Raw genomic sequence first — 26,854 nt, forward strand, 5'->3', positions numbered from 1 at the left:
ATCCGCAAATCAAGAGAAATTCTAGCATTTTGCAACATTGCGTAAAAAGGGGAAAGATGTTTCATAATTATTGCTAGTACCACAATTCAAATGGTGAAACAAATTAATTTTCCTCTGAGTGAAATGCACATCTCTGGAATCACAACAGGGGGCGCTCTTTCCTTGTCTTTTGCTTACTCCCAGGCCTAGTGTCTGACATGCTGTACAATTTAAAATCCTATAGCGCTACGGTACCCAAGCCTGAGAGAATGAGAATTGTTCCCTGATCTACAGTTAAGTCACTTTGCAGACACATTTATACAAAGTGACAGAGAAGAGTGGATCTTCAGGTTCACTGATCACAGCACCCTGGATGTAGATCTCATCTTCAGGTTGGAGCACAAGGGGTGGGGGGGGCTGCCAGACTGCTCTGTAGCACAACTGGTGGTTGAATGGAGAACTGTATTACACAAAGCCCTTTATTTTAACCACTGGACCAAGCACCCTCCTTAGGAAGCAGAAGAAACTAGCAAAATGTTGTAAAAAATAAAAAGGATCACTGACTTGTTTTTAAGCTCTTACTCAGGAAGTTTATTGTTCTGCAAAAGCACTTTATGGTCAGACCTTAAAGCAGATCTAGAGATGCTACGTTTTAGAATAGGTTATTCAGCTGAACAGTCCAACTGTGACAAAGTGAGTTCGGTTTGCCCACCCCTCAGATATTGCATCATAAGAAATTCAGCCTTCAGCCACTGAACATACTCCCCAGACACAAAGAGCCAGAGGCTGAAGGCTGTACTCTTACTCCTAAAATACCCCTGTAGGTGGCAGGATGCATTTCACAAATCTTTTCATTATCTCAGGAAAAAAAACAACATTTGCCATCAGAACAATTGAATGTTTCATTTCGTTTTACAAAAGTAAATATCATCTTATAAAATTTGCACATTTTAAAAAATATTTAAAAAACTAACAGATAACTGGTAGAGCATAAAAGAATAATTCATGTAGTTTAGTGCATAAGATTTCCTCAGTAGCTAGCAACTCTTTTCAGAGAAAGTCTGACTGGAAGGTGTATTATATAACGGCTTTTTTCACATAAACAGTACAATTTGAAAAGGTAATTTTGTAGCACCTGGTATAAAACATTTCAGCACATCTCAAAACATGATTTCACTGTGACAAAAATATAACAAAATTCCAATTACTCTGCTTTGAAATTGAACACACTCAGCAGGCTAAATACACTTAAGTTGCCAAACGTGTAAAATGTGAGCTTACAACTGAGTCAGACAACATTAATGGAATGCAGAAATTGATGCACTACAGTAACTAATAGTATCGTGCGATACTGCACCAACTGCAGATATAGAAAAGAAAAAAGTATTTAAGCACCACACAATGTTGAGAATTCTGAAAATTTAATTTTAAAGTAGATCATTTGGTATTGAATAAAATGCATTTTAGTAAAAATGCTTGATACCGTCACTGTGAAACACTCTCTCACAGGGCACACCAGTTACAGTGGTTACAGTGATCTACAATTTCCAGTTCTGTACTTTCACGCTCATGAGAGCGCTTCGGTGCACGTGACAGACAGAATGCTCTAAACTGCAGAATTGTTCACTATGCTCCACCTATTTCAGTTTTATATTCCTCGTGTCAAAAATAATGTTTGTGAGCTCGCTAAAAACAGCAGGTCAAGTACCCTTACTTAAAAAAGTATAATTTATACATTCAATAAATCTAGACCATTTATAGCAGCTGGTAGGGCGATTCTAGGCTTCCGTTTTGAGAAAACCACTTGGACAACCTAATACCTGTTACAAATGTTTTTGTTATTAGCTTTCCTTTCAACTCTGCCCAAAATAAGTCAAGTCAAACAACTCAAGATACTGGAGGCGATCGTGGCTGTAGCTTGTCCTGGTAACAATGAACACTGCGGTAGCTGCAAACATAATCTCCTTCTGGTTCAATCAAAGCACTGGATAAAAATAATTAAATCATTACAACCATGCCGCCAGAATTTCAGTTAAAAGCAGAGCGCTCTGTTTTAAGTTTCAGTCCCATCATTACTACTACACATGAAACCAAACCCAATCTAGGACAGCACATGTAGAAACGCTCGGCTTTCAGGCTTTCGGTTACAGTAGTATGGACCACAATTTCATTTGAAAATGGAATGTGCATTTAAATTAGATTTCACTTTGTAGTTTTTGCTGGAGAAGTAAGCCTTGAGCTTTTCCACTCTAACTATACGGACATAAATAATAAGGACCTTGGACAAAGAAAGCTCTCTTCAAGTCTGCAGCTCCCGCCTGTGTCTTCCAACAGGCTTGCGCGTTGTCAGACTGACACATCCAAGGGGAATCTGTGCTACCGACAGGAATGTGAGGCAGGCGACCGTCTAAGACAAGAACTCCTTTTCCAGTTCGTACACCGCAGGTCTCCCGGGCTTGCTCTGGATCCTGCAGAGAGGAACCGTGCAGTCCCGTTTCTGTCCCTCTGTGTCCATGTCCAGCAGGGAGCAGGCCCCCGGCACCACCTGGGCTTCAGCCTGGAGTAAAATGTCGAAGGTCTGCGCGCTCTTCTCCCCCGAGAAGGGTCCCAGCGAGTAGCTCTTGTTGTGGCCTCTCAGCAGGGCCCAGGACGGGACTTTGCTCTTCAGAGCTAGGGGCCGAGGCCTCGACACGCCGTCCGCAGAGCTCGGGAAGTCGGGCCTGTCCTGCCTCTCCCTCAGCGCCACTGCTCCTGGGCTCGCTGCCTGGACTAATACTGCTGAATCTGTGAGCGGGCTGGGGACGCCGTTAGCTTGGGAAGACAAAAACAGCAATCAGCACGAGTCCTGTGACCTGTCATACCCTTAGGACTGATTTCATGGGTGGAATTCGGGATTCTTTAACAGGTTTCAAGTGTGCACAGGCAGGTTGTGTGTACTGCTGCTGAGGAAGTGTTCTGGGGTCGTTCAGTTTTACACTGCTAACTCTCTTAGCCTTGCACACTGCAGCAAAATAAGAACGCAACCAGCAGCCATATCACTCTGCAACTCACACCTGGCAGCCCACTGAAGCTCAGCAGGTGTGAGGCTGCTCAGTACCTGGATGGGAGACCTCCTGGGAAAAACTAAGGCTTCTGGTGGAAGAAGTGTTAGTGGGGCCAGCAGGGGGCGCTCACCCTGTGGTCTGTGTGGGTCCTAATACCCCAGCATAGTGACGGAGACACCATACTATAAAAAGGCGCCATCCTTCAGAGGAGACGTAAAACTGAGGTCCTGACTATCAGTGGTCATAAATCCCAGGGCATTTCTCGAAAAGAGTAGGGGTGTAACCCCGGTGTCCTGGCCAAATTTCCCATTGACCCTTACCAATCATGGCCTCCTAATAACCCCCATCTCATCACTTTGCTCTCCTCCCCACTGATAGCTGGTGTGTGGTGAGCGTACTGGTGCACTATGGCTGCCCTCCCATCACCCAGGTGGGGCTGCACACTGGTGGTGGTGGAGGGGATCCCCATTACCTGTAAAGTGCTTTGAAATGAGTGTCCAGAAAAGCGCTATATAAGTGTAAGCAATTATTATTATTATTTCCTACGCTTGGAGGTTTGAATGGTGTTTCGCCCAGCGCCTCGTTGGAGAAAGAGTGGCGTGTCCCGGCTCAATGGAACCCCCCCGGCGCTCCCGCCCCCGTTCCCGGTTTCTCTAGTGAAGCAGCGGGCGGGAAGCTGACTTACTGTTCTGGGGCGCGATCGCGCTCGGGGCCGGCGGGTCCGTCCCGGCCCGGCGCAGGGCCTCCTCCAGGCCGTCGGAGTCGGGCAGCAGCAGCAGGCACTTGGCGGAGCTGCACTCGGAGATGGCCGACATGGCCAGCAGGCTGACCGGGGCCGGGGGGCCGCCCTCGTCCTTCCGGGGCCGGCCGGGGGGGCTCGTGCTGCGGCGGAAGCGCGTGGCTCTCTGGAAGATGCCCTCCCGCTTCTTCTTCTCTTCCCGGAGCTCCGGCTCCTCCCCGGCTGGGGCCCTGCCCACCTCCCGCAGGTCCAGGCCCAGGGCCACGGAGGCCAGCAGCGAGGCGCAGCTGTGCAGCACCGCGTCGGTCCTCCGGCGCTGCGCCGCCCTCTTCAGGCTGTTGGTGGGAGTGACCTGAGGGGTGCTGCTGGCCGAGCTGGCGGGGGTGGTGTCCTCCACGCCCTCACCCGCCGCCCCGCCCTCGCCCTGATCATCCTTCCAGAGAGGTAGATCGATGTAGACCTGGTTAGGGAACTTCAGTTGCTTTGGTTTATTGCTGTCGGAGACTTCAGCTGAGCCCGGTGCATCCGGACACATCCCTAGAGCCGGGAAAGAAAGAAAGTGGGATCATTCACACGGGGGGGGGGGAATGACGTCGGCTAAACAACACAGAATAATTCTGAAAAACTTGTCAGAAAAAGATCCCATCAATCTCCTACACAACTGTTCCTATTTTTTAATGATGGACGAAACGGAACAGTTTTACTGATCGCTTTGCAGACCACAATAACATTGATGTTTCTTGTGCTTCCTTTACAGATTGTTACTCACCCTGCTCTGCAAACAGCGCAGCTAATGGGACAGACGTCTGGTTCTTCATGAGACTGGTGGACCAGGGATTACTGCCATCAGAGAGGGGTCTTACTCTGCACAGAAAACATGGGAGTGTCTAACCGCAACAGTCACACCGTCCAAACCACATTCCGAAACTCTCGGCATCGATTTTATATTCTCCCATCGCTGCGCAGATGTTCTCAAGAACCAAGGACAGCTGGAAGGTTTGTCCCTGAACGTCTCGCGTCCCTTCCCAGAGTCCTCCTACGACAGAGGACAGCCCTCGATGAAGACGGCACATTGCAGGGCAGGCACACACACATAGCCACATCCTCACACCAGGGCCAGTGGACCCACCAGCGTGTCTTTGGACTGTGGGAGGAAACCAGAGCGCCGCAAACACGGCCAGGACACACAAACTCACAGGCCGTACCTTTCAGCACAATTCGCCCGTTCTTTCGTCTGGACAGAACTTGGTCCCCAGGTGCGCCCCTTCTTTCTAAAGCCCTTTTTGACATCTTCGAACTCCTCTGGTTTGCAGGCTGTGCTCCTTCCCCAGGTCCGGTTGCTTTCATCCAGTGTCACTAGATCACAATCACAAATCGCCAGCGTGTGAACGTGCAGCCAGCACAGCCTGCCAGTCGCCGACAGTTGTACGAGCCTGAAAAAGACCGACCACAGAGCTCCCCAGACCCACGATCAGATCACCTCTGGCAAGCGAGCTGCAGGCAGAAACCAAGTCCAAAGCAAGAATAAGAGCCGACCTCTGTATCTAGAAAGATAAAGACTAAAACCACAGACTTGCATTAACTAAGCTTTAAGAAACCGATTACTGCCTGCTGATAGTATACTGTACTAGCAATCAACTACTGATAACGCAGCACTCTTGGGTGTCTGTTTCCACCTTTACCCTAGCTATGTGGAAGTATGCTGTCACAGCCATGGATAACACACTGGAAAGCCAATTACTTGAGATCTAAAATTCTTTTATCAAGTGGAGTATTTTGAACTGCCTGCAAAATATCAAATGCTTAAGGACAACTCTGAAAGTGTGACTGGAAGAGGTCACAATCACTTTTAGACCCATAATAGAGAAAAGCAAAACTGTCATTGGCCACTGTATGGTTTTATGTACGTACCGATCTTTGCATCTGTCAATGATCATAGCATCCTCAGGAAACTGGAGTGTATTTAAAAATTTTTGCACTATGTTCCATATGAGCCTTTCTGTTCTGTCTCCCAGCCCCAAATTATTTTTTCCCCCTTAATCTGATCAAGCAGTTGAACAACTGTACACCAATAACCGGTGTTTTCAAACACCCAGTCACCTCTGTTCGAATTTACTGTGCCCCTATTTCATAGAAGTTTCTAACTTGGAACGACTACAGAGCTGCACAGACACATTCAGTATCAACATCCTCTGCGGTCTGCGTTTATAGGAGACACTTTTTGTAGCGTCGATGTGAGGTAGTACTATCTACGCTGAAATGTCCGACATGTTTCTGCTGATGGCAGTCCAAGTGGCTAAAGCAACAAGTGAGCACTTCCTCTTGCACAGGTTAAACCACGGAGCAAGAGGTTTTGGATTTAGTTTGTGAAAAGCATATTCTAGAGAATTATTTGTATTTGGTTATCAAAAAGAAAATGTCAAAATGCACCCATACTTGCACTGTGCGTTTTCAATTTCACTCAAACTAAAGAAACTCAACAGATTCACACAAAATCACAACATTTTGTCTAATTTTCTCTGATGCATTCCTGTGTACCATCCTTTACTCAGCAAACCAAGAATGGACCTAAGCAGTAAGTGAGCATGAATTAAGTGTTGTTAACCAGAACTGCCAGATGGTTTAAGTTAGTACTAAAGCCTTCAGAAATGACTCTTTCCCCAAGATTAAATCTTCCATCACACTTCAGATAACATGATTGTCAGCTACAATGATCAATGAACAGAATGTTGAATATTGATTTAGAGTGGAGAAAAGCGTATTCTCAAAGACACGTCCCAAATGCCAGCAGCAGACAACTGATTTGGATTCCCTTTCAGTGACAACACCAATCCGAACTGATCAGTTTCTTGCCTGTCCTCCAAACCCCGGGACACTCGTTTGTGATATCCACTTCCTGATGGTACACATACAGACTGTCCCTCCTGTTTGAGTGCACTGAGAAAAACAGATTACAAGACACTGAAAAAGGAGGCAAAGGTCAGTGAAGGCGACTCCTCTCGCTGCAAAGCAGCAAGAAGGCACCAACAGAAACCAGCTTCCTTGTGGTATTGGGACCGGCTGCTCGGAGGGGACCTACGCTGGATAGCCCTCAGCCGAGGAATGAGCGTCGGGCTGCTGGGAGGGCTGGAGCTGCTGCCGTTCAGGCTTCTTCTCTTGTCCATCGTCGGCGAGGCCTGGACGGTGATTTTGTGCTGGAAATCTGTGACAAGTCACAAGAGACAGTGGTTAAGGCCGCTCGCTAGCAAAGCTGTGTGCAGGATGTCACTGCGGTCACTGGGGACCCTGTAGACCCTGACCCTGAACCCAGACCCTCCTGTTCTCCCCTGGCCCCCATTTCCCTCCCCAGTCCTCTCCCTGCTCCTGTCCTGTCCTCCCCCTGCCCCTGTCCTGTCCTCCCCCTGCCCCCACTTCCCTCCCTGATCCTCTCCCTGCTCCTGTCCCCACTGTCCTCCTCCTGCTCTCCTCCAGTCCCTCCTGCCCTCCCCCTGCCCCCACTACCCTCCCCCTCTTGTTCTGCCCCCATCCCTCCTGTCCTTCTCCTGTCCCCACTACCCTCCCCCGTCCCTCTTGTCCCCAATGCCCTCCCCCGTCCTCTCCCGGCACCTTCATGCCGCCGCCCCCCTGCCCCCCCCTTCCTTCCCCTCTTGCCCTTCTGTCCTCTACTGTCCCATCCCCCCTGCCTGTCCTCCCCCTGCCCCTCCGCCTGTCCCTCACCTGAAGGCAGGCTGATGCGGTTCCCGTCCTTGAGCTTCAGCCGGCTGCGCCGGAACTTGCCCTTCCTCTTCTTGACGTTGGGCTTGTCCTTGTTGAGCTGGAAGATGAGGATGTTGAGCTCGCGCTCCAGCACGTTGATCTCCCGCTCGGCCAGCTGCTGCTCCCGCCGCCTCAGCAGCTCCTCCTGGGACTTCTGCTGCAGTGCCGCGCGCGTCAGCTCCTCCTCCCGCGAGCGCAGCTCCTGCGGGACAGCGGGGCAGCGGGACAGGGGTACGTGACTCTGGGACTGCGGGGCAGGTGGCACGTCTGGGTGCCTGGAAGATGCCCGTTCCCTGTCATCCTCCAGTAAGAGCCTGACTATGATGTCTGGATCAAGAAAGCACTTCTCAACCAAACAGCCAAGCACAAGATCCAACGTCTTTACGTCATTTTCAATCTTTACATTCTTACACACAGGAGCGACCACTACAGGGCTTCTCAACTCTTCGGGCGAGAAGTTCTAAGTGATGCCTTTGCTATGGAATAGCCTGAGAATATGCTTTTCTTATCCTTGAAAGATGGAGGAGAAAATGGAAAATCAATACTTGCTGTGGTCAAAACTGCTTAAAATGTTTTTTTGTGGCACTATGCTTATCCATGCACAAAAGGGTGAGACGTTCTAGACTGCCCTAATATTTTCACGACTATCTACAACAAGGCCATAATAAGAAGCCTACCAGAATCCTGTCCTGCAAGCTTTGAGAGCCTACGGTTGAGGTTATCTGTGCAGCAACACAGGGATACACTGCAGCGCAGTTAGTGTTTCAGCGAGTCAATGCATGCAGGTCTATACCTCGAGTTCTGCTTCCTGGCTCCAGGAACAATAGCAGCTAATCCTATTGTGCACAGCTGAAGCACTGTCTTACAGCCCTACAGCATTACTCTGTGTGTGTGTGTGTGTGTGTGTGTGTGTGTGTAAACAACGGCGAGCTGCTACTCATACTCCACAAGCCAGGGACATACTGTACAGATCATATCTGCCCTGCAAACAGTTTGATAAGCAAAAACTAACGACAAAAAATTAAGAACAGGTGAAAAAAGGTTTAGACCTTGCTGCCCTTTTAGTCTTCCTCTCGACGGGTGGAGAAAAGTTCTTTTTTAGAAGCTAGTTTACACAAAAGAAGACAAAACCCAAAACAAGAGCGAGCAACTACACCCTGTTATAAGACGCCAAGTCAGTCAAAGCTTCAGGAAAACATTAACCGTGCCCTGAAGTAAGTTAAATTAAAAACAAAAATTGAAAAGATGTGCTGCTCATGTGTTTTTATCTCACAGCTCCCAAGCCAATAACCTATTTTAAACCAACAATTAACTTACAACGTGTGTGACGAGGGCAATAGAGGACCCATTACAAAACAGTTAGGAGAATCCTTTTTAATTATAAGCCATATCAATCACAGCTGGCAGCCCACTGCAGCTCAGCAGGCGTGAGCCTGGTCAGTACCTGGAGGAGAGACTAAGGTTGCTGCTGGAAGAGGTGTTAGTGGGGCCAGCAGGGGGCACTCACCCTGTGGTCCATGTGGGTTCTAATGCCCCAGTATAGTGATGGGGACACTATATGGTAAACAGGCGCTGTCCTTCAGATGAGATGTAAAACTGAGGTCCTGACGCTCTGTGGTCATTAAAAATCCCAGGGTGTTGGGGTGTAACCCCGGCGTCCTGGCCAAATTTCCCATTAACCCTTACCAATCATGGCCTCCTAATAATCCCCATCTCTGAACTGGCTTCATCACTCTGCTCTCCTCACCACTATAGCTGGTGTGTGGGGAGCGTTCTGGCGCACTATGGCTGCCGTCACATCCTCCAGGTGGGGCTGCACATTGGTGGTGGTGGAGGGGAGACCCATTACCTGTAAAGCACTGAGTGGAGTCTCCAGAAAAGCGCTAAGTAAGTGTAAGCAGTTATTAATTATTAATTAACTCTCCCGCCAGCTGCTTTTACTCTGTGAGCTCCATAAACAGTAGCCACTCAGGCAAAAAGAGGATTTCCTTATTGATAGTGAAGTTCACGAGCTGTTCAGCTTCCCCTGCAAACCTCCCTTGTTCATGTAGTGTCAGGGGAAAGAGCCAGAAACCTTCAAACCCGTGCTTATCAACAAGACCAAAATCTCACACTAAAGATCCCTGTCCACTTCCCGGTAGTCCACGCTAACTAATCCCTTCTAGTAATCCAAGCGGAAAAAATATTAGGACAGATATAAGGAGAGACCATTAGGATCTTTCAACCTCAACTAAAACCCAGCAGGGAAGCCCGGAGCTCTTGGTGGGCGTGACACCGATGCTCACGGCCATGACTTGCCAAAAAGCTGGTTTTGCACAAAAAGAAGAAAAAAAATCAGAAATGGCAGAAGCCCACGCTCACAGATTCAAGACCGTGCAGATGAAATCCAACAAACACCTAGTTACAGTATCTTATTAATGTGCTTTCCTGAAAATGCCGTCACATTCCTGATACAGCCATTCCAAATCCCAATTTAAAATAATGAGGGACTCGCTGGGAAGAGAAGCAGATTATCGTATTATGTTGTGGAAATGCTTAAACCCATTTCACAATTTACAGCCTGCTTTGTTTGTTTTGGGGGGATGATTAGCGCGCCTTAAAAACACAGCCAATTAAAACTTAAGTATAGAAGTAAATCTTCAGGAGCGCCTTTGAAACTCGTGGTGCGTAAAAATCTGATGATAAGGCATCCGACTCTACGGACAGTTCGGAACCCCTCTAGTCGAGATGGCGGATTACAGCACCTGTGGAGGACTAATAAGCCACATTTAACATAAGGTTGCAGGAGGGTAGTAGAGGTGTTTCATGCCCAATTTAAAATAGATCAACTATTGAAAAAGACATTTCCAAAGGTACGAGACCCTTGTGGCCACCAACGTCAGGTGGCTAGGACATCTAAAATATTATCTTTTTTTAAATGTTTCAAGTGCAGACATTAAGTCGAACAAACATTGGGACAAACTGGCCACAGGAAGGCCCAGTGCAAACCCCCCCCGTATGGCTGACCTTCTCCTTGGTCCGCAGCTCGTCGAACATCTCCTGGATTTCCACCTTCCAGTCCTCCTGCATGGAGTGGAAGGAGTCCTGGGGCATCTTTGCCATGACGGCGTCCTCGATGGCGGTCAGCTGCTCCAGGATAGCCAGGAACGAGGGCCGGATGTGAGGGTCCTGCTCCCAGCACTCTGGAAAGCAGAAGCAGGGCGGAGCGTCAGCAACGTCCTGGGCGCGCGCGTCTCCCTTGACAACCACGAGAGGCGGCAGGTGGGCAAACACAGCCCCACAGCGGGGAAGAGGCAGGCCCAGGTGGCTGAAAACATCTCCCTCGCACAATCAGGGCCTCATTTCTAGCTTGGCAAAAAAACAGCTTGGCAGCTCGACTGCTCTCTGCCATAAAGAGTGAAATAATTTCCCACAAATGTTGACGTTGATGTGGTATTAAAACAGCAAAGCAAAATCATAATAGGAAGAGTGGGTCCAGCTAGTCTAGTCTCAACTAGAAAGGACTCATCTAGCACCAGGTGGAAAAAAGTTCAAGCCTATTCGTGTGGCGTGACATGGGTATTCAGGTGTTTGCACAAGAAAAAAGGTGAAAGGTCATGTAGACATGCACCTAGTGAGGGACAGTTTGGGACTGGTTCATACCTGATCGATACTGGAGGCCTGTGTTTTTGATTAGGTTTGCTCCCATACAGTTTTCAGACTTGTGTTTAAGGCTCATCTTGGGACCAGAAAGAGGCGCTTAGGCCCATCCTGCTCCTTTGGTTGCTAGTAACTCATCAAGAGCACAATGCCATCCAGTGGGTAGTGTGCGACCCCCACCTCTCTTTGTGTAAAGATGTGACACATGATCTCAGTCCTTGAGACCCCTACTCAGAACTTCCCGACTCCCCAGGTCTCCCAGGTCAAACCTACCTTCCATGAGCTTGGCGAAGGGCTCGGGGCAGGTGGACGGGATGGGCAGGGTCAGTTTGTTGACCGCCACTCCGTAGGCCACTGCAAGCCCATCGATCCCCCGATAGGGCACCTCGCCGGTCAGCAGCTCCCAGAGCAGCACTCCATAGCTGGGGACCAGAGAAGCACAGTGCCCTGAGCCGGGAGCTTTCAGAGTCAAAACCAGCCAGAAACCTCCTTTCGCCTTAAAAACACACACGTGTAATTGGCCATAAAATCTCATCACATCACTTTCTTGTGTTTCCAGATTTTTCAGCTTTCCTTCCTGTCTTAAAGTTGCACAAAGCACCTGAGCTCACCACAATGCGTGTTGCATCTTTTGCCCTGTTCCTGATTGATACAGGAAACCTGAGCTGCACCGACAAAGCTGAGGGCTGCTCTTCAAAAGCCATTTTGGGTTTAGTGGGTCTAAAGGCCTAGTTGGACCTGGGGAATGGTTTGTGATGCTACAGCTGGCTCCGAGTTCACCAAGGACCCTTAAACAGATGACTGGATTGCTGTGCAGTTTTGGCAGATAACACAGTCATCACAATAAAAGGAAACCACATTTATTGTTATCAGACGAATTCTGCAGAACAGAACATGTATTTAGCAAAAATTATCTTTCATTAAGTAAAGATATACACAGTGTGCCAGCGTGCATGACCAACAGTCTTTCACAAAAAAACACCATTCAAAGCACCAAGCATAGATGATGATGATGATGACGACGATAATAATAATGATAATAATGATAATAATAATAATAATAGCTTACACTTATATAGCGCTTTTCTGGACACTCCACTCAAAGCGCTTTACAGGTAATGGGGACTCCCCTCCACCACCAGTGTGCAGCCCCACCTGGGTGATGCGACGGCAGACATAGTGCGCCAGAACGCTCACCACACATCAGCTATCAGTGGGGAGGAGAACAGGGTAATGAAGCCAATACATAGATGGGGATTATTAGGAGGCCATGATTGGTAAGGGCCAATGGAAAATTTGGCCAGGATGCCAGGGTTATACCCCTACTCTTTTCGAGAAACGCCCTGGGATTTTTAATGACCACAGAGAGTCAGGACCTCGCTTTTACTTCTCATCCAAAGGATGGTGCCTTTTTACAGTATAGTGTCCCCCTCACTATAGGGCATTAGGACCCACATAGGCTGTAGGGTGAGCGCCCCCTGCTGGCCCCACTAATACCTCTTCCAGTGGCAACCTTAGTTTTTCCCAGGAGGTCTCCCATCCAGGTACTGACCAGGCTCACACCCGCCGAGCTTCAGTTGTGAGTTGCAGGGCGATATGGCTGCTGGCAATGTTAATGTACTGGTAATGTTTTGGAGATTTTATTCCTCAACAACCCAGGCTGTCCTAGATAAATATAAATGAAGATGAGATGTGGGGAAGTGGTCAATTCTCCGGACTCCAGAATGGAGGATCAAGGGTCAAATGACAGATGGAAACAGATGGAGGTGGTGTTGTGCACTCTTGGGAAAGGAACTTTGTCAAGAGCATTCCAGGAAAAACAAGGAAATTTAGCCACAAGTTCACTTTGGAAAAAGCCAAAATATGCGATTGAAGGTCAGAAAAAAAAAAGAACTACTTTTGGACAAAATTATGTCGTTTGTAGATTCAACCACACCAATGACATTCATAACTGAAAGAATTAACTGCAAACGTGTTGATAATAAGAAGCGCCTTCACTGTGCATCGCAGATTCGCAGAAAACTCCCATGAGGATCTGGGCTGGGATTGTGTTGGCCGCTGAGCGAGTTTGTCCCACACACGTTCCTGAGTGGATGAATGCAATATGGTTTCGACAGAGAGGCCAGGAAAGAGCAAGAGAACGGGTTTTGCAGCTGCACACGCGAGGACAGCTCAGCGGTTACCTCCAGACATCGCTGCCCTTGGAAAACAGCGAGGACTTGATGACCTCGGGGGCCATCCAGGAGTAGGTGCCCGCTGCGCTCATCTTGGTCGTCTGGTACCACTCGCGCGCCAGCCCGAAGTCCGTGATCTTTAACGTCTTTTGGCCAATGTCTCCATTTTCGATTTTTTCAAGTAACAATACTGCAAAAACAAAAACAAACAAACAAAAAAAAAAAGAACAGGAGGTGTCATTTTACGCTTACGAAAACGTTTAAAAAGACAACGGGAAATCTCCGACTCCCCTTAACGATCAGAAATTCTGTGGGACCCCAGCCCTGTTAGGGTACACACGTGCCACCAGCTTTCAGTACCGCATGCTGAGGGGGAAAACTAACCCAAAGAATAATCATCAAGTGACTGTGAATGGTGAAAAACAGAGAGAAGAAAGACGTATCTACGTGCAGGAGCAGTTATCCTGCACATCAGAAAAGCAGAGGTTCTTCACCACAGATGTGGCAGGCTGTAGGACAGCTGTCAGGTGCTGCCCTGCCTTCCTGGTTGCTCTGTTTCACCACTGTTCAGACTTCACTACAACATACCAAACCTGTCTGATGAAGCGGTTCAAAGGATATAGCCATGATTCAGATCTAACCTTTTTTGGGGCAATGATGAGTGAGATTCCTAATATTAAAGCTCTAGAAATGTTTTCAACCTGGATCAAGGATGTACAACGCTAAAAAGGCTGTAGTTTAGGCAGAACCGGTCTAAGATGTGCCATTTCTGTCCTTGAGCACTTCAGTCGTGAACTGCAGGAACAGTAGATCATTGTCTGGAGATTGCAACTTTATACAGTATTACACTTTTTAAAAATGTGCTTAAACAAGAGAGCCTTTTGATTTTCCCATGCTCCGAGAGTTCACAGTTAATAATAATTAATCTGCTATCAAACATACAGCTGATAACCAACTAAAGACCTTGACACCTCCAGCCAGCTGTCTGCAACTGAAGTGTTATTGTTGGCAGAAGCTTACAGAGCCCATGAGCGGATAGGTCTGAAAAAAATACAACAATTGTACTACAATAAGGTAGCAGAGTGGAGAAGCCCTTGAATTCTTGTTAACGTAATGAGCCATCTACAACTGGCCCTATTCAGAGCTCCGAACTTAATTACTCAGCTACTTCACTCTCAAGAATGGGTCCTAAAGGAAAGTATTAGTCCCCATCTGCTAACACAGCAAGTTACTACAATCCAGAGACTGCTACCGATTCTTGGAAAGACAGAATGTTTATGGTATCAGCTTAAGTGTTGTAGAAGGTTTTATTCTGAATGAGGTCGAAGTTAATGACCCACAAGCAGGACCAAGAACGTATGTATTGCTAGGTCCACAAGTACGATGTAACCAGGAGTAGAGCACAATCATACTGCAGAGGCAACAGCAACTGTGCCTTGAGCCCCAGCTTCTGTTCCACACAACAGAAAAATCACAGTGCGGATGCGCTTGACGTAGTGGCTTCTCGTTTACAAGATGACTCTTATGATCTATAATAACCACAGGACCCTAAACAAGCCACGTGAATAAAATCATCTTCACCCCTTATTTAATTAGGCAAGAGTCTCACTCCTCGGTTGCAACAGAGCAGATAAAGAAATGATCCGTCAGAAAAGTAGTGACAGGACCGAACAGGGCAGGGCAATATCAGCATATGCAAGTGCTGGAAAGAAAAAACGCCTTGTGATACAAAGGTGAGCAGTTTCCGATCACTCTGAAGCAACTAAATTAGTAGATAAGATCACTTTATTGCCATATACAACTTCCTGCATTAGGAATTATCTTTTTGCGTACCCCAGCTTGCTCTCCATGAGACACACAGATAGAGAGAGAGCCTGGGGTCAGAGCGCAGGGTCAGCCATTTATTATACGGCGCCCCTGGAGCAGTTGGGGTTAAGGGCCTTGCTCAGGGACCCAACGGAGTAGGATTCCTCTGCTGGCCGCGGGAGTTGAACTGGCAACCTTCCAGCCACAGGCGCAGATCCTGAGCCACAGTGCCATCGCTCAGTTGGTGCTATTTGGAGATTAGGTTGATAATTGAGGATATTGTGGAACTGCAATAAAGGAAGATCGAAAGGTGCCGTCCAATTTAATTACGTGCATTAATGTAGTTACAGCAGTAATTTAAACAGTGTTGGAGTTGGGGCCTTCAGGCATGGCCTGTGGTTTGCTACCACACAAGTGGGAGTGCACTGCTCAGCTCCTTGGAGGGCCACAAGCCACTTTGCTTAAACAAAACTATTAACAAATAAGGAGTGCACCAAAGTGATAGCTTGATAGCTCGATGTGAACTCTATTTTAACCTCTGGCTTTTCTTGACACTTAAAACATCGATGTCAGCTTGGCATGTTGTGTATTAGGATCCCAGGTTGGAAAATGATAACCTCACCTACCAAGATTTCTTTCTGGTGACTCTGGTAAGACTTAAGAATCAAAAACAGGAGTAGCCAACCCCAGTTCAAGACAGCCACATTCCTGGCTTAGTTGAACTGATTACATTACTAATTGCTGATTTAGGGCTGAGCTGTAAGAACTGCTGAAGACTCTCGATCAAGGCGTTCAGCTGATCTCAGAAAGATACATCCAGCAGGGAGATGCAAGATAAGATAAGATCACTTTTTTAGCCCTATACAATTTCTTGCATTAGGAATTTGTCTTTTCTCATACCCCAACTTTTTTTCCATGAGACACACAGACAGGGAGAGAAGTTTGGGGTCAGAGCGCAGGGTCAGCCATTTATACGGCGCCCCTGGAGCAGTTGGGGTTAAGGGCCTTGCTCAGGGGTCCGACAGAGTAGGATTCCTCTGCCGGCCGCGGGATTTGAACCGGCGACCTGCCAGCCACAGATCCTTAGCCACAGAGCCATTGACTTCTCTTTCCGCCTTAAAATCACTTCTGTGAATGTCAGCTTGGACATCCCCAGCCTGTGCCCCCATGGCGAGGACTGGGGCAGGGAGCAGTCCAGAAACCCAGTCTCTCCCTCACAGCCGTGCGCTCTGTCAACACGGCAGCTGCCCTCCCTCCTCGGCTCTACTGCCTCCACTCCCTGCAAAACCACAGCCGATTTCCCATCTGTGACCTGAACCAGAACCGGACAATTTTAATCAATCCGTGCCAATTTCACCACCATTCACGGTACAGGTTTGATACTACAAACTAAAGCTCAGGAATCTTTCAATCATTACTTTTTCCTCAATACAAATTGCCTCCAGGTTTCTATAACTCTAACCTGATTTGCTATCCTAATCTCACTTAATGGGAGCATTACCTACAGGACATTAGCCAAAGCAATCACAATGAAACAGTGGTTCTCTTCAGAAATTATATTTGATATTAAACACAAGTTTTTATATTACAATAAGTCCCAATTAAGAACATGCACACAACTGTTTAAACAAGTTGCGTTCCTTTCGTGTGAATTCCTGTTGTGCACAGTGAAGGCACACCCTTGGACATGGCTCAGAACAAGAGTAAAAAGGAATGCACCCTAGAAACAGGCTTTGCTCACTTCCAGCATCCCTTCTGGGATGCAACATTTAAAATGATAAAAAGGACTGTTTAAAACACAGGAGGAACCTTTGGTCTGGATAGGGCTCACTTTAACAGCCCACCTGTGTTTCTCCTTTCAATTTGAACACATGGACATCTGCAATTCCTCTGGCATTTTTATGTACCTGAAACCAAGTAAAAGCAGAACTGGCACAGGCCCAGACTTCCGTGTTTTTCTACAGCACAGGGACTGCTCTCCACACTACAATTCTGTCGCCCGAATTTCCACAATTCTACCAGCAGGCAACTGGGAGATTAAATATAATGAAAATACGACTCTCTCTCTGCAGAGGAGGGTCCCTGCATTCCTGTGCCTGCAGTCTCCTAGCAACCAGCGCTTGACCACTCTTTGTGCTAACTTCTGTTAAGTTTTGCCCCCTCATTAGCAGCATTCCTCTAGGTTAGGTATTAAAGAGATTAGGACACACAAAGACATAGTCAAACCAAGTGACTTGTTAATATTTCTTTAACCTCATTTTTCCTACCCCTCAAATTGGCAAACCTCTGCAGAGAAGCCTTAGGGAGCTGGTAAAAACAAGCTTTTTCAAATGATCGTGGAAGAGGCAAACCAACAGCCTTAGCTATGGCATGCTCTGCTTTAATAATTTGTCTTTGAGAGTTTTATGCAGTTGCAAGCACTGCTGGTTTCCTTATTAGTGGCGAGCAAAAGTTTGAAGACTCCTTCAACAATGAGAACTCCCCCGACACGCCAACATCTGCCCTCTACCTACTCTTACTCAAACACGGTTTCAATAAGCTTTTACCCAGCCCAGCTTCATTTATCGCAAGTGTGTGGAACAGCAAACAAATGCACTTACTCACAGCTGAGTAACAGTTGAGCAGTTCCCTGCTCTGAGGTGGGGGGAGGTCAATCTGATTGATAAAGATCAGCACAGGCTGTAAGAAAAACAGGACCCGGAGTGGAAACTGGCCAAGATCTGGCCACATAGTTTGCCGATGATCAGAAACGCACTTTTCACTGACTTTAAGGCAGAGCCGTCTCCTCGAAGTTGCAGATGTTTGTCATCTCTTCTGCTACCCAGTTTTTCTACAGAACGTGAAGGAGAAGCCTTAAAGTTGTCGCAGAGAGAGAGGTTGGCTTCACAAAGGCACACAGCAGCAGGACCCCATTTCACACTAAGCCTGCAGATTTCGTGGCCTGAGGGTGTGCAGCTCCACAAGCCAGGCCTTTCAGGCCTGACTGGCTGGCTGAAGGGAACACAGCCTGCCATCGCCGGAGATCGAAGGTGCTGCCGCATCGCCGGCACGAGCACGGGGAAAAGCCAAAGCTCAAAGCCAAACTGGGACTCAGCCAGAGTTTAATTTACCTCACAGACTGGGATGTCGGCCTCTGGACGTGCGATTGCAGATGTGGCTATCCCCTGCTTCCTCACCCAGTCTGTCAGAGCACCCTGCAGGCTTATTTACCAGGATATCTGGACGGGTCTGGCCTTTTCAAACAATCACACTCGAGTGAGGAGATTGGAGGTGAAAGAGCTGATCTAGCTTATGACAGAGGCACTGGAGCTGCAGTCCCAGAACAGAACTGCTACACCGCAATGCTGTCAGGTCAGATACTATCAATATACCTGTTCCAGTATATGCACAAAATATATACTGTACAATGTAAAAACTGCCATTCAGATATGAATAATTTGGGCTAAATTTCAAGAACCATGGATTGGGCGGAGTGGTAGCACCGTGACTAAGGATCTGTGCCTGTGGCTGGAAGGTTGCCGGTTCAAATCCTGCAGCCGACAGAGGAGTCCTACACTGTTGGGTCCCTGAGCAAGGCCCTCAACCCCAAGTGCTCCGGGAGAGCTGTATAAATGGCTGACCCTGCAACTCTGACCCCCAGCTTCTCTCTCCCTGTCTGTGTGTCTCATGGAGAGCAAGCTGGGGTCTGCGAAAAGACAAATTCCTACTGGAAGAAATAGTATATGGCTAATAAAATGATCTTATCTTATTGAGTTTATGTTAGTAGGGCCTTCATGATGTAGGCTACACACACAAAAAAGGTTGCGAATCTGCAATCAAGCATCTTATTACTCACCAAACTCATTTAAATGCTAGAGTTATACAACTGCTTAAAAACTTCACTGAACAGTGAAAAACTGCAAATCAAGCATGTTCAGAGCCTGAAAGCTGACCCCTCAGTCACCACGCTGCTGACAAATTTACGGCTCGGGGTGCAGAGGGCCCTGGGACTCTCTGGAATAGCACCAGTGAATCCTCTCTGACCTCAGAGTGCAGCCCCCAGAGGGGCACACACACTGGGCCCGATCCTTGCCCGTCCATAGAGGAGAAGGGTCTCGTAAATTACAAGAGAAGAGCTCCGGAATTAATCTCAACCACAAATTGAGGGGCATGCCATTTTGATTAAACTTTTACCAGAACACAGAGTTTATGACACTTTCTCTGAAAAGGGAAACTCTCCTGATGGTACACAATTCAAAGCTTAAACTGTGTGCAAGACAGCTTGAAAATACAGCACCTTCACAGCTCCAGGGCATTGCTGTTATCTTTTAAAACGGGAAAACAAATGAGCATAAAAATCACTGCATGTTTCACACATACGTATCTGGAGTCCAGTGGGTTAATAAAATTAAACAGCTAACACTAATAGAGATTTGACTATTTCCACACTAGCACTTCACATTTGTGCAATGCAGGAGTGTTTGATGTAAAGATAAATGGACTGAGCACACCTTCTACTAGGCCAAAGTAAAGGCAATTCCTCAAATTCACAGGCTACGTGCCATAGAACTGTAACACCAGGTTAAAAGAGAGTCTCTAATAGACTGGAAAAAGTCTTCTGTTTTGTGAAACTGCACGACACACAGATCAGTTGCCTGAAAGCTGCTCCTACCTGTGTCTGACTTTCTATACTTCTTGAATGTCTCTCACACAGAAGGTGCTCAAATTTATGCTGACTGAGGATTTTCTAGCGTGGGTATATGACCCTTCAGGAACTGGCTATCTTTTTCTAAAACTCTTTTGGAGTCACATAGCAGGGAATAATTCAATACTACTTCTGGTTTGTCCTTGTATTCAGTAAAGCTGCTGTGTGGGCTTGGAGATTGCATTAATATGTTTTTATCTGCAGCGGGATAGCTTTCTCCAAACTACTTAATATTTCACAATCCCCTTACTGAAGCAAACCACACAACAGAACATCTGATCAGCAATATTCTGAATACCAGTCTGAGAAAAGACAGCAGGACTCTATGACCTTCCAGGAACTAATTTATTAAATCAATATTTCACTCAGATGTTAACAACAGACAGATAACTGTGAGCAAAGAAAGTTTTATATAAAAGTTCTTGTAGGTGCCCAGAATACTTATGATTAAGAGATCACCAGGGCCTGATGATATTGTGCAATTGTACTTAAGGACACGGGAGATGTTATATACTGACTGTTAACAAAATACTTCCCAGTGACTGGGCATTGAGTATTGGAGGACCCATCCATAAAAAAAGTTAACAAAACCGAACCAAGTGTTTACAGTCCTATAAATTCTAACTTACATCTATTATGAAAAGTCGGGAAAGGATCATTAGAATTAAAATTGAGATTCATATGTACACTAGAAGGACATTGGAAGGTGGCATCTATTTAGAAAAGCTAGGTCACTCTTGCCTTACAGCAGTAATGCATACAAATCATACAATATAGTATATTAAAATTTTCAGTAGGAGACAACGTTTCTTAAAAAAATGCTCAGATTACAGGTGGTAGGGATTCAAGAAAATGCATGCAAGTAGAATAAGACCTGGGCAATGTATGATGTAATTAGTGGAGTACCACAGGGGTCTGTACCAGGACCACAGCTCTTCCTCATACGTGTCAATGATCTTGATTCTAGCATAGCTGGCAAACCAGTTTGTTTGCAGAATATTTAGAATATCAACAATACAGAACTAGGGTGGATTAGAAAATGCTGTAGAAATCTCAAAAAGTGAATAAAAAAGAATTCAGGAATGAGCAAATGTGGTGATAAAATTTAACATAACACTCTTTGTTAGTTTAGTTGTATGTAGTATAAACGATTATAGTAAACTTCTTGAGAAAGCTATACAAGACAATGTGAGGATGTAATTCAAAAAGCAAACAAAATGTTAGGACACAAACTTAAAACTGTAGAACGTAAAACAAGTGATGTTAATATCACCCAATAGAGCAATCAGATACATCCCATGGCTTAAGAGAATGGCCCACACTGACAGGCTGAAGGAGCTGAGTCTCTTTAGTCTGAAAGGGGTGTCCCACACTGACAGGCTGAAGGAACTGAGTCTCTTTAGTCTGAAAGGGGTGTCCCACACTGACAGGCTGAAGGAACTGAGTCTCTTTAGTCTGAAGGGAAGTGTCCCACACTGACAGGGTGAAAGAACTGAATCATTTTAGTCTTGAACATAAAATACTTACGAGGGGACCTGATCCTGGATTTCAAAGTCAACCCACTGAACTTCTTCAGAACCAGCAGTGAAAGTGCTCTAAGCACATTTTGAGGGTTTAGAGGAAACAGAGGGTTGTAGGAGATGAGAACAAGCTAGCCCAACCATGTTGTTGAGGCCAAAACCATCACTTCCTTCAAGTAACAACAGGATGGGATCTCAGATATTTTAGCTACAAGCAAGCAAGCCAGCTAAATGAGCCAGATACTCTCCTCTCATGACGTTAAAATGAGTTCGGCGCAACTCTAAGTCTTATTAGAGTGGGAAAGACACTGCAGTGATGGGACTGCAGCAAGTGAGCAGGTGAAGTCATTCATAAGAGGTGAAAACTCATTCCTCTGAGGACATCTAAAACAAAACCTCAGGACACAGGTTACTCAAATCAAAGTCAGATGAGTTGGAACACCCTGATCCTAAAGGTTAACAGAGACCTTTCAACACACAAGTCATTCAGGTGACCTTTACAATCACCTGCTACTCTCTGTGCTACAACAGGCAGGAAGCCCCAGCCAGATCCCCCACTTACAGCAATGTTTCTGGCAAAAAAAAGACACTCATCCCTTTACACAAATGAAATCCAATACTACAGTGGAGAACTTTAAAACCCAACAAGCACGCGCGAAAAAGCGCAACTGTGTATTGAACACACAGGGAAAAAAAAAAACTTTTGACTTCTCTAAGCAAGCATCTGCGATCTTGAACGTTGTGCTGAAATAACCTCGAGTTCACCACCCACTGCATAATAGCAGGCCGCTCCCATCCCAGACACTAAACAGAAGGGGATCACAAGAGCTCTGAGCTGTAGGCAGAGACGCAGGAACCTGCCTATTTAATACTAGTCAACAACATTAATTTCAGAACTGACTGCACTGCAATTCTGCATCAATCACTGTGACTGCGTGGTTAATTAAGTATAATTAAGATATAAACAAGATACTGCAAGCTGTGTTTCATTTTAAAGAATAGTATCAACAGTATCAAGTTTTTTTTTTCCCCACAAATCACAGCAGAAAAAACACTTCCAGCAAAAAGTAAGAGAAATACCCAAATGCATTGCAATAAAATCAAGTCTTGTTCAGATTTTTTTTTTGGGATTTCATTATACAGATGCTGGACAGCTCCTAAAAGAAAACTTTCAGGGAAAAACAAGGCTGCCTGATCTAAGCAACAAAAACAGATCATTGCCAGGTACCTTTCTCAAGAGAGGCATCTAAACTTCAAAGACTCTTTCATCTGTCACACACTCACCACTTTTATAGCTTTTTGAGAAGATAAAATTGCAGCTGCTATACCCAGTCTGAGCTAAATGGACAATCACTGACTGCACATCAAAAGAAAGTTTGGGATAATTTAGCACTGAGACTTGAGACCTGCACAGGTAATAACTACCTGCACCTTTGCTCCAAACTGCAAGACCCTGAAGCTGACAGCACTGGCCCAGGTGCTCTGAGCCCTGCCCAGAACACGGTCTCCTTTCGACAGGACGGGAACCTGCGCTTTGAGAATGGGACAGGTCCAGGGCTCATGTCACGCTGGACGTAAACCAATGAAACAGATTATCTGAAAGGTACAGGTGTTCACCAGTCCCTTCACACCTGAGGGGAGATGGCAAGTGGCTTTCTCTGGGGAGACACAAAAACTGGAATCACGTTGTGCTTTTGTGATTCCTTTCCATGACCACTGAGCAAATGACTGAGCTTTAATGCACTCAATCTATACCTTCGCTATCTAACACACAAAACTCTTCTGGAGAGCTTCTTCATAAATTCTTTTCAATTAAATAGGGACCCACGATTTACAGCGAGACTTCAACTGGAAATGCTCTACTGCAAACTGAGCACAATACACAGAGGATTCTTGCACACGGTAGTGGAATTCGACTCAATCACCTCTCTGAAGTAGTTCACACAAGCAAGCGTGCTGCTGCTTCTTCTTGTTCTTCAGTGTGGTCTACATCAGCACGCCCGTCTCCACAGGTGTGCATGGACACATCACAGAGTGACCAGACTGTCTCACCGGACAAAACTTCACATACCGCCCGATATGTGTAGCAGTACGGTCTGCAATTTCTCAACGGTTTGCGAGTTAGCCGGGAGAGCTACTTCAGGCAAAGTTTTTTACCTAAAGGGTCCCTGGCTTTTCAGCTTGTCACCAGCTCGTCTCTGGACTCCCACATCGCCATGAGAATCTCATCTCAGCTTCAATAAACGCTGTGCAAAGACTGGGGCTCTCACTCCACATCAAGCTGGGACACACAAGCAGTCCCTGACACCAGCTTACAAAAGGAAATCGGTGCAAGTCTGCAATGTGTAGCGCACTGATGGCACAAGTGGTACTAGAGGAGTTTTTCCACTGCAGCTCAGCCTGTAACTAGTGCACTTAAAAAGGCCAAGCAAACTCTGGCCTATCACCTTTTGTATCACATTTCTGGACTAAACTGAACCTGCACATCCTTTTACATGGGACAATGTGGGCTGGCCCATGACAAAGGCACACAGGACTGAATGACACCCCAACTTTTCCACCTTCCCAGAGAAGGAAGCTCGCGGCGCCCCAAGTCTGTGACTTGCTGTGTTGGGGTCCGCCTGTATTGTTAATAAAGGGCCCCAGTGTGACCAACTGCAGGTTCGAGGTATCTGAATCACTGGGGAGGGGTGGGGTGCCTGCATTGTCCTCGGTTAGTGACCTCTGAACTGAAAACCGCTCCCATTCCTCAAACCCGAGGCCAGCAGCTGTCCAGGGTTAACATGAACACCGTGCTGGGAATCACCTTCGGAAAGGTGGCTGGATAACCTGGGACCACAAAACGACATCTGGCAAGTTTGAAAGACTGTCTGGAGGCTAAGAGCACCGGCCTCCTTAAACGCAAAAGCGAGAAAATGCTGCTTACTGTTGCTGGACTTGAGGTCTCGGTGAATGATGGGGACGACCGCTTCCTCGTGCAGGTAGTGCATGCCCCGCGCGATCTGCACGGCCCAGTTCACCAGGATGTGAGGGGGGACCCTCCGACCCGCCAGGGCCCGGTTGAGGGTCCCTCCCCTGGCGTATTCCATGACCAGGCACAAGTTGGGCTCCTGCAAACACACCCCTTCCAGTGTAATGATATTGGGGTGCCTGAGCATCGAGAAGAGCTTCGCCTCCTGCTTGACGCTCTCGGCGGTGGCCGTGATGTCTTCGTCGGGGTCCTGCCGGGCTGCCTTCACCGCCACCTCCTGGCCGCGCCACGTCCCCCGGTACACCTTCCCGAACCCGCCCACGCCGATGATCTCCTCCAGGACCAGCTCGCTGAAGCTGATCTGCTCCGGCGAGCCCGGGCTGCTCTCCCCGTCACCCACGGACCTGCCGCCGGGTAACCGGCGATAAATGGCGGGCTGGTAGGTCACGTAATTAGACGGGAAGATGCCGACCCGGTGGTGAATTTTCCCCGTCCACCAGCCTTCGTCCCCCGAGATCGCGGCGTCCTTGGACAGCACTTCCACCACGTCGCCCCGCCGCAGGCTGAGCTCGTCCTCCCCGCTGGCTTCGTAATCAAACACCGCGGTCCACAGGGACCCGGAGCACACCGGGGCGGAGAGACCCCAGGCGCTCTCGGCGGCGCCGCCTGGCCGCTGCTCATCGCTTGGGAAACCGGCCTGGGAAAGATCCATGTCTCGGTAACCGCAGCCTCACCATAAGGGGCTCAGGTGTGGATGCAAAAAAAAAAAGAATTTTATTTTTTTTAAAAAAGCTAGACGCCCCTTCCCCCCTTTAAGGCTACACGTGAGTTTTCTGACTACTACTACTACTGCAGCAGGCACCTCGACACTGAGGGCTCCCAGCTCGCCAAGTTAACGCACCCACCTACAAGCACTACAATGAAGAGAGCCGAGGAGACGATAAAATCAACTATCTTAATCCGACAATGGCTATCCTCGCCCCCCCCCCACACTCCACCCCCTGATCCTCGGACACGCTGCGCTACATCCACGGATCTTCTAGAGCGGCGACTGTTTTCCTCTCATTGTCTTTGAACAAATTCGGAAACAGCTGAAACAATGTGTCACCGCCAACAGCGCAACTGCGCGCAGCGCGGGGAAGCTCGGCTTTCTGGCCGTGCACAAAAGCAGCTAACGAGTGCGGTTTGGTCTTTTTTCCTCTTTTTTTTTATTCACCGAGAGGGCTTCTGAATTAGCCGCGGACTTTCAGGTGCTCCGGGAGTAGACAGCAGACAGGATTTCAGACAAAAGAGGCTTGTGCCCTGATATTCACACGGCTCTAATCGGACGGCTCTCGGAGGCTTAGTCTTCATAGTCTCCTATGCTTGTCCCGCTTACGTTTCTCTTCTGAACGTCTCCCACTTCTGCTCAGCTCCGACAGAGCCCCTCACTCTCGCCGTCTGCGCAGCCCCTCTCGCTGGCTCGGTGCGCCTGGCACTTCGGAAGTTACGGCGACGGCTGTTTTAAAGGGAGAACCACGGAGGTCCCTTTCCAAAGCGGCCTCCCCCGCGCTAGTTCCGGCTTCCAGCCCGAGCGCTCCCTTCACCTCCATACGCTTGCACCCCACGAAGGCAGTCCCGGAAAACCCGTGCTCGCTCCGCTCAAAACACAGCGAGCGCCGCCGCCATCGCTCCCGGACTCCAGCCCGTCTGACCCCGGGGGCTCGGGAATCCGCGGGCCCGGATTGGCGGCTCCGGCGCACGTGACGGGCATGTCCCCATAGGAAAACAACAGGAGGGGCAGAAACTTCAGAGCCGACCAGCCCTCTGCCCCGAGAGAGGCATTTACCGTGTGGCCGGGGTGTGAGCGCACAGACACAGAATGTCTCACACATGCAACGTACGGACACGTCCTGTTCTTGTTGTTGTTAATTTTTGCGGGCATGATCAAGAAGGTGTTCATTTTTTTCCCCTCACAGTGCGTTTGACGGTGAGCGCGTAGAGGAAATGTACCTATTTGCACTCAACGAAAAATATCGACCTCTCAACACTGTAGCGACACCGAGACGTAGATCTGTGGGTCTGGAACTGACAGGTCACTTAATGATGCGCGCCTTTGTCAGTGAATTCCTCTTCTCCACTATTTGTGTTTGCTTGTTTGTGTGTTAGGTATAAAAACCTGTTGCAGTTTAGCTTGCTACAAACATTTTTTTTAATTAACGGTTTGTTGGGATACACAGCGAGGAAAGTCCACAGGCAATGCAAAGCAATCTTGAACAGGAACGCAAGAAGCATGTCCAACAGAGACCCCCCACTGAAGCTGGGAGGGTGGAATTAACAGATCGTGAATCAGGGTCAGTAGGTGGCGCTCTCCCGTCTGGCCAGGAATTTCTCGGTAGCCGGTACAGTGAAATTACCAGTGGGCCAGAGGATAAGACCACCTCTGGATGAGACGTTATTCAATTCAACTTTATTGTCATTAAACTTACACAGGTGCATAGTATAATGAAAAGTGTTTCTCATTAGTCACTCAGGTGCAGTATATAAATAGGACAGAAGATAA

General features: G+C 47.6%; 1 protein-coding gene across 1 annotated transcript; it reads right to left on the bottom strand.

Annotated features, from left to right (window-relative positions):
• Window positions 1-543: 543 nt before the first annotated feature.
• map3k21 (mitogen-activated protein kinase kinase kinase 21) lies at window positions 544-26,041 on the bottom strand. Its single transcript, XM_069179797.1, has 11 exons — window positions 25,691-26,041; window positions 24,268-25,055; window positions 13,341-13,521; window positions 11,431-11,579; window positions 10,525-10,700; window positions 7,480-7,720; window positions 6,842-6,964; window positions 4,968-5,118; window positions 4,532-4,626; window positions 3,709-4,299; window positions 544-2,790 (listed from the first exon to the last, which is right to left on the bottom strand). The coding sequence occupies exons 2-11, from the start codon at window positions 25,022-25,024 to the stop codon at window positions 2,387-2,389; spliced, it is 2,868 nt and encodes a 955-aa protein (XP_069035898.1). The 5' UTR covers window positions 25,025-25,055; window positions 25,691-26,041; the 3' UTR covers window positions 544-2,386.
• Window positions 26,042-26,854: the final 813 nt, after the last annotated feature.

This window comes from Lepisosteus oculatus, chromosome 17, assembly GCF_040954835.1.
Source record: "Lepisosteus oculatus isolate fLepOcu1 chromosome 17, fLepOcu1.hap2, whole genome shotgun sequence".
In the NCBI taxonomy this organism is placed as follows: domain Eukaryota; kingdom Metazoa; phylum Chordata; class Actinopteri; order Semionotiformes; family Lepisosteidae; genus Lepisosteus; species Lepisosteus oculatus.

Coding starts and splice junctions, on each gene's coding strand:
- map3k21 (XM_069179797.1), bottom strand. CDS start 25,024: ATGGATCTTTCCCAGGCCGGTTTCCCAAGCGATGAGCAGCGGCCAGGC. Junction 13,522..24,267: donor AGACCTCAAGTCCAGCAACA/GTAAGCAGCATT, acceptor TTGTTTTTGCAG/TATTGTTACTTGAAAAAATC. Junction 4,300..4,531: donor TGCGCTGTTTGCAGAGCAGG/GTGAGTAACAAT, acceptor TCCCGGCTCTAG/GGATGTGTCCGGATGCACCG.